At 34.0% G+C, this 8,814-nt stretch overlaps 1 protein-coding gene across 1 annotated transcript; it reads left to right on the top strand.

Annotated features, from left to right (window-relative positions):
- The first annotated feature begins 5,798 nt into the window (after positions 1 to 5,798).
- LOC145116895 (peroxidase 16-like) lies at positions 5,799 to 7,394 on the top strand. The gene is made up of 4 exons (XM_079053202.1): positions 5,799 to 6,034; positions 6,122 to 6,313; positions 6,553 to 6,718; positions 6,836 to 7,394. Exons 1-4 carry the CDS (start codon positions 5,834 to 5,836, stop codon positions 7,231 to 7,233), a joined length of 957 nt encoding a protein of 318 aa, XP_078909328.1. The 5' UTR covers positions 5,799 to 5,833; the 3' UTR covers positions 7,234 to 7,394.
- Positions 7,395 to 8,814: the final 1,420 nt, after the last annotated feature.

The raw sequence follows: 8,814 nt of genomic DNA on the forward strand, positions 1-8,814 counted from the left end.
TGAAAATAAGAGATTTTTCTGGAAGCGGTTGATTTTTACTATTCAAAAGAACTATTCTCGGACACAACTCGCTTTCACAAATTACAATACTTTTCAAAGATCACTCCTTATAAGGATGAACAAAAGTAATGACATGCACATATATATATCCATGATTTTCAAGGCAAGACTTCAAACGATTTCATAGAAAATATCGGATTTTCTGAAAGTACAATACGAATGACTCTAAACAAGTGTAAACGATTTTATACAAAAATGCTTATGAACTCACCAACTTTTTAGTTGACGCTTTTCAAAACGACTTGTATTCTCAGGGATCTAATAAGCAGGTAACAAGGGACGCGGATGCAAAATTTTTAGCTGTAGCTTGGATTTTTCTGCTTATGTCTCTTTTGTGTAATTCGAAGAACAAATACAATATGTAAACAATGTAAGTTTATTATCTCAATGTATGATGTTTGGATTGCTCTGTTTCATTTATATTCAATTGTTATGATACTGCACAATGAAGTCACCCGCCTCCGGACGTTTCCGCCATCTGGTCCAGGGGTGTGACATAAAAAGTTGCTTGGAATGACATTATTTTTTTTGGAAAGGGAACTTTCCTAACGAGGGTTTCCGGGCCAGCTTTCGCGCACCGACTAATCCCCCGCTGCAAACATGAGGCTTTGCCTCATGCCCTGGAGTCACTGCAGACGAACCTCCATGGCCACAAGGGCTTAGTGGTGCCAGGATTTGAACATGGGTCAATAGTTTATCCACCATATCTTCCACATGCCTTACCAAGTCACCACAACCCAATATAAAACATGTTAAATTAGAGGCATGAATTGTGCCCTTCTTGAGATTATGAGAATCTCACTTCTTTTTTTCAATCATCTTCGTGTGCTTTCTTTGTGAAATATGATTTCATATTGGATTACCAATATTCAAGACAAGTTTCTACTTTGTTGAAGGTTAATATGATCATACGATGACTTCTTATGCGTTGCTTGAAATTTATTCATTTTTTTATTAGTATTGAAATAAAAAAAAAAACCTTATTTACTTCAAAAGTCGTATAGAATGGTTCTAGTCGAAACATATCATAAAATCTAAACCTAATCATCTTTCAAAAATAGTTAAAACTGTCAAGGTAAATGATCAAAACCTGATTGAAGTTTGTGATGTCATGGTACCACTTGAAGTATGAAAAAAGGGTTTCGTAGACTGGAAAAAAATTAAGTAGCACCCCAATTATGAATCAGCTATTGGGCAAAAGTCGTTATCAATTGTAATGTCAAAAGATGAACCCTAGATAACAAGGAGGTACCTTCACAAGGACGTCACAAGAAGTTAAACAGTTGCTTGGAATGACATTTTTTTTTTTTTGGAAAGGGAACTTCCCTAACGAGGGTTTCCGGGCCAGCTTTCGCGCACCGACTAATCCCCCGCTGCAAACATGATGCTTTGCCTCATGCCCTGGAGTCACTGCAGGCGAACCTCCATGGCCACAAGGGCTGAGTGGTGCCAGGATTTGAACATGGGTCAATAGTTTATCCACCATATCTTCCACATGCATTACCAAGTCACCACAACCCAAGTGGTTGGAATGACATTATTGGGGAGAATGTTCTCCTCCTTATATTCCATTTATTCATGACATAATATTAATAATTCAAAAACAATTAAAATTTACATCGTTGATAAGTTAAAACAAGTTTGACAACATCCATATTTCATCTATGGTTGTTCACATTTTTTAAAATCATGATCGTGACATTGGTTCGAGACCGGAATATCATACCAAAATGAAGTAGTCTCCAAATTTGCACTAAGTGTTTTGTTTTTGCAATATCCAATATAACTTGATGTAGATTAAAAAATCTATGGTGGAATCGGTTTAATTTCTTAAGAAGTAACCACAATTATTGTAGGCGCAACGCAAACAACGACAATTAAGAAGAAAACATTTTAAGGAGAAAAATAAATAAGATCATCAATAACATGTACAACTTAGGAAAAGATGAGAAATACTTATAACATGTGTGTTGTGATGTTTTGCGGTTTTGCCTAGTTCGAGATGAATAGATAAACGTAAGATGCCATAGGAGCCTTCCTACAATTTGTAATCCTGAAATTTAATAGACGGATTTTTGAGGCGCGATTTCAAACTAAATGAACAATATTTTTTGTTCTCTATGAGCTTTTTTTAGTAGAAATGACGAATTTCTTACCGTTTAGAAGACTAAAGATTCAGACTACTAAATAATTACTAAAATATAGGATTGACTCGGTTTTATTAACTTACAATCCTGATCTGGATCCAAAGATCCTTGTATAGATTTTGTTTCAGAATTTGTCTTGATGCGATCAAAATTGTTTTTCCTTTGAAAAGACTTAGGATTGTAAGATCAAAATCTATATGTTAAAATTCATGAGTTAAAAGAAAATAAAAAGTTTAAAAAATTAAATTATTGTATGATTTACAAATCCAACCTTGAATTGATGAAATTTATGCTTTTAAAATATGAAAATTAATAAGATTTTTTAAAAGAAGAAAAAGAGCCCATGAATAAAGTGAGATTCGCATAGCACATGTTTAACTATATCCTAAATGTTTCCTATGACAACTGGCTAATGGACCATGTCATCTTTCTATTCTTAGAGAATTCCAATTATTTAGTTAACCCCCTTTATTTGAATAGCTTTTAAGAGTTCCTTAAAATTTGGTAAAAAGATAGTCCACATCATCGCAAATTATAAAAATATAATTTAAGTTTTTATAAAAAATCTAATGATATCTATGTTCTTTTAGCATTGTGGAATGTCGACAAACGAATCCGATAATTTATTAAAGAGTATCAAACGGTTTTACCCCATGGTTTTGTACGTTAAAAACATTCACCGAGAGAATATTAGGTATGTTGAAAGCCACCGGCCTTGCTAAATGCCTACTGAACCCATGTTAGGGGTGATACGATCAAATAAAATCCACATTTTTATGGATAAAACTATCTATTATTTGATCTTGTCTAGTATCATTTAACAGTTGTTACAACACATTGATAAGTTCGATTCTGTTTTCCAAGTTTCTGATATTTGTTTGTGAGTCATTTCAGATTTTGATCATGAGTAATAAGATATTTCCTTCTAAACGTATTTTTTTTTCTTCAAATTTTTTTAATAAACATTAAGCATAAATCATACATCAGCAACATTCAACATTACTTTCATGTTGTATGTTAGGAAGAATAAAAAACACACACAAAGACACCGTTTTAACATGGTTTTGTCTATACGACCTGCAGGGTAGGAAGGAATATCCTTATTCAAGAGCTTGAAAAAGATATTACAATAAAACCATAACTATAAGTTGTATTATATAGACATGTTACAAAACCTAACCTAACTAGAACATTGTCACCAAAAGGCCTTTGGTCTAGCGGTAAGGAGTGATCATTTCAAATGAGAGGTCATGGGTTCAAGTCTCTCATAGGTGGTATTTAGGAGTATGTTTAGATAGTTTGCCATTTCAAAAAAAAAAAAAAAAAACTAGAACATTGTCGAGCCTAGCTATACATATAAAAGCAGGTCCATAACATGGGGGGCTTCACCCCCCGCATGTGATAGACGCGACTTACCTCCAGTGACCATCTATCAAGTCCAAGTAAAGCTTGAATATCCAAAGGGCTACCCAACAAATTATAACAAAAAATGAATGCACATGAAGCAAGGGGATGGAGGGCAGTCGACTGGTGATTAAGGACTGCACATATCAAAGATAAAGAATATGAAGACTGAGACTATCAAAACTCGGATATACTGATTGTCGCCTACATAGGATAAGAGCTTAAAATCTAGATTGATTATGGACTGTCAGATCAGATTCGATTCGGACCGTTAAGGACTCCACATATCAAAGATAAAGAATATGAAGACCGAGACTATCAAAACTCGGATATACTGATTGTCGCCTACATAGGATAAGAGCTTAAAATCTAGATTGATTATGGACTGTCGGATCAGATTCGATTCGGACCGTTGGATCAAGACAAGAGACCCTATATAAATTAGGTCTCCCTCTTTGAAAACTTGCCAATTTCTATCCCATCTCTCTTCCTCCTTCACAAGAATCTCTCTCTCTCTCTCTCTCTCTCTCTGGTTCCGACCGCCGCAAACCATCACCGACAACCCACCTCTGCCTCGTTGGAAAAGCGAGAACCACCGGAATAGTCGACTGCCATTCCTTTTTCCTCCGAGAAATCATCTGTGAGCATCCCTCTGACCAGCCTCCACCCTCCAACAACCTCTGGTGAGAAAAACGACGTCGATAGTTGCCGCCGACCGTCGTGTAAGAAATTCGGGATAAAATAGCCTTGAAAATTCTGAGAATTGTGGTTTCACTTTCAGATTAAAGTATTTGGGTGGTACTCCCAATCTTTAATCGGATAAGACTCAGAATTGAGAGCAAGAACTGAAAATATGGATATTATGAATTTCGTGATTGTTGCTGTACCCAGAAAAATGATGACCAAAAAGATTAAGTAGTTCATTTGTCTGAAAACTGTCAAGGCAGTTTTCTTTGTCCAAAAACTACTCCAGCTGTCAAAACCAATAACAGTCACAAAAACGGATTTCGACCCTAGCCAGGGGCTCTGCCCCTTGGACCCCGCCAGGGGCTGCCGCCCCTTGGACCCCGCTCCCAGGGGCGCTGCCCCGGACCCCCGTTCATTTAGGGGCTTCGCCCCTAAATGACATTCTACTTTGAATCTTGAATAAATTTAAACAAGTGTGCACTCCACACCTTCCTTACTTGTTTAATATTCTTCAAGATTGATTTTTGGTCAACAAGTCAATCCATTACACTTAAATACACATTGATGATACAAAATCACCAACACGTCGTTCACCGCCACTCATCGTCGCCGTCCGCCGTCGCTGGAGCAGTTTTCCAGCCAGATTTGAGTGGTATTCTGATCAAGCTCTGATTGAGTACTATTCACGCCGGTCAACATCACTATTCACCTGTCAAAGTTACTATTCATCGGAGTGTGAAACTGCCAATTTTCTATAAACCATATTCTCTTTGGTTTATCGTATGTGCTTCAACCAAGTGAGTGTCACAACCCCATTTAAAGTCTTTTACTGTTTCAGTAGCTGTTTTATTTTTATTAGGTTTATAGAAACGGTACTTAAACTATATCAGGAATCTATTTAATCAAAAGATATAGTTGGTTTGTGTTGTGATAATGCTATTTCAATACCCAATTTAGCAGTCTTATTATGGAACCTCGAACTAAGGAATATTTGAATTAATGCATATTATTATGGGAATAAAAACCAAAAACTTATTATCAAATTTAGGGTTATTAATATGCTTTAAATTCACGTGGGCCTTCTATTTATCAACGTAAGTATCACTATATATAGAAAGACGTCTGACTTATAACCGTTAATTCGTAAGGAGCAGGAGAATGATGTATAGATCTATACGGGTTGACACTCCCACCTACGGTTACTAGCTACAACCTTGACTGTCGAGGGTATATATATGATACAAAACGACGTAGTATGGTAAGTTTGGATACCTAAGTTTATATACTAAGGATCTATTCATTTTTCCCATATATATATATATATATATATATATATATATATATATATATATATATATATATATATATATATATATATATATATATAATAAAATGGCAATAATAAAATAATATTTATAGGTACTTATATAAACATATTTATAGTAACCAATGGCAATAATAAAATAATATTTATAAGTACTTATATAAACATCTTCACGGACAATGTTACTAGAGAAAGAGAAAGAAACTGCAAAATGAAGAAGCAAATTCTGTCTTTGGTGTTGCTCTCTTTCTTTGTTGCTACGTCTTACGCACAACTTAGACAAAATTTCTATCAAACCAGTTGCCCAAATGTCGAATCCATAGTCCGATCAGCAGTCACTAAGAAATTCCAGCAGACTTTCGTTACTGCTCCAGGCACTCTTCGACTCTTCTTTCACGACTGTTTTGTTCGGGTTAGTCTAATTTCATTATACCTGCTATAGTTCTCTTAACTTCGGTTTTAGATTGGTAATTTTATAAGTTATTGTATGTTGTTATAGGGTTGTGATGCTTCCGTCTTTCTGTCCAATCCTAATGCCGAGAGGGATCATCATGACGATTTGTCACTTGCCGGAGATGGATTTGACACCGTCATCAAAGCAAAGGCCGCCGTTGACAGCAATCCAAACTGCCGTAATAAAGTGTCTTGCGCAGATATATTAGCCCTTGCCACTAGAGACGTTGTAGCCCTGGTAAATATTAATTATTGTATCACTTCTGGTTATACTGATTATTTTTCATGGAGCACTCGAAAAAAATATTGTTTGTAAAGGGTAAAGAAATAGTATTTTAATTGCTATAAAAATTAGTTAACTGATTAAATATAGAAAATATGAAAATACAGGTATTTTCTATATTTTATCCTATTCTAAATTGATGGTTTATAAGCTTTAACATGTTAGTTTGGGTTTTGTTTTCTTTAAATATATAGACAGGTGGGCCATCATACAAGGTGGAATTAGGAAGGAGAGATGGAAGAATCTCTACGAAGAAAAGTGTCCAACACAAACTTCCACACGCAGATTTTACACTTGACCAACTTAATACCATGTTCGCGTTTCATGGTCTATCTCAAACCGATATGATTGCACTTTCAGGTAAATATTCGATACAATGCGACATATATATTGATCCTGTTGTCTTTAACTTCAATGAAAATTGTATATTTATACTGTTTAATCGATCACATTTTGATTAAACCTGTTGTTTTCCAGGTGCACATACACTTGGATTCTCTCACTGTGGTCAATTTTCAAAGCGCATTTATACGAAATCTGGAATAGACCGAACACTAAATACAAAATACGCTCTTCAGCTTCGACAAATGTGTCCAGTAAATGTAGATCCTAGGATCGCGATCAACATGGACCCCACAACCCCTCGCACATTCGACAATGTGTATTATCAGAATCTCCAACAAGGAAAAGGCTTGTTTAGCTCTGACCAAATCTTGTACACAGATAATCGGTCAAGACCAACTGTTAACCTATTTGCATCGAACAACAATGCCTTCAACCAAGCTTTTGTGGCAGCCATGACAAAGCTTGGCAGAGTTGGGGTTTTAACAGGGAACCAGGGTGAAATCAGACGGGATTGTAGCAGAGTTAACTAAAAAATAATGATCTTATATTTATTTATTATTTCTTTATATACAAAGTGTCATTTTTGTTCTTGAATAATCAGCTACAATAGTTCAAAATGCATGTAAGTAGCTTTGAAGAACACTCATTGTGGTCCGTTTTTTTGAATAATGATAGACGGTTTCTTCTGATATCGATTTGATTTGCAAACTGTTTACAATATATATATATATATATATATATATATATATATATATGGAAAAGTTCAATAGAGAACCATAATTATTGGTTCTTCAAGGAACCAAATCTTTTTTTCAATTTCTAGAGCTTATTCTTTATCAAAAAAATATCTAAAAATCTCTAAATTCATATATTAATATTGTGAATGTGAAAAATATTTTTCGGATTCACCGTGTGAATCCGGATTCACATTGTGAATTTTCAAAGATTCACATTGTGAATTTGACGTAAAAAAAAAATCGAATTTGATATCATTGGAAAAAGGATAAAAAATTATGAATTTATGTATTTTTAGTTTTTTTTTTGATAAAAAATAAGTTCTAAAAGTTGAAAAAAAGATTGGTTCCTTGGTTAATTGGTTAATTATGGTTCTCTATTGAACTTCACCCTATATATATATATATATATATATATATATATATATATATATATATATATATATATATATATATATATATAGAGGTTATATGAAGAACACATAAAAAATTAAGAACGCAAGAATACATAAAAGGTTGATAAGCCCCATGGACTCTTAGTTTATGGTATAAGGGCTTGGAAGCCAAAAGTTTAATCTTTTGTCCAGAATTGGTGTATGGAGGGCAGTTTGGTCTTTTACTTATTTTGCAAATTAGAGTTAGTGGTGATACAAAATAGTGGGGATATTACCTTGTTAAGCTGTTATTCCCTTTTGTCTATTTCTTTAGTAGTAGTAGTAGTATATATATATATATATATATATATATATATATATATATATATATATATATATATATATATATATATATATATAGTGGTTAGTAGTAGGAGTGAGGTAGCTAAAAATGGAGTAATTGTAAGAGAACATTGTTCTTCTTTTGGAGAGACTCTCACCTCTAGAATTGTGAGAAAACTATCTTTATGAATATTATCAAGTATTTTTGTTAGTGTTAGTGTTAGAATGTTTGGGAAATACGATAGATTCAATAAGGGTCTATCACATTTACCCACATACAACTCGAGAATTATACGGAAGAAGAGAAGAAAGAGAGGTGGGAATACAACCAAAGTTGCCCTTTTCTGAATTTTTTTACAAGGCCATAACAATAAAAATCATAGAGGGGAAGTCTATTATTTGTTATTTACCTATGCAGATACTCAAATACAAGATCTTATATACCTTGTGTTTATTGTCTCTCATTTATTCATCATTGCATATCACGTTCAAGAGCAGAGGGCTGCGAGATACATATACACCCAAGAGATATATATACACCCAAACGAGGGGATAAGTTTTTGTGGAAAACAATAATACCCATAAATACAAAATATGGTAATTAGAGAATAGTTATTTTTGTTCTTTCAAATTTGATGTATACATTGTTTTAAGGTGCTGC

Source organism: Lactuca virosa, chromosome 5 (assembly GCF_052849685.1).
Source record: "Lactuca virosa cultivar CGN04683 chromosome 5, Lactuca_virosa_CGN04683_v6, whole genome shotgun sequence".
In the NCBI taxonomy this organism is placed as follows: Eukaryota; Viridiplantae; Streptophyta; class Magnoliopsida; order Asterales; family Asteraceae; genus Lactuca; species Lactuca virosa.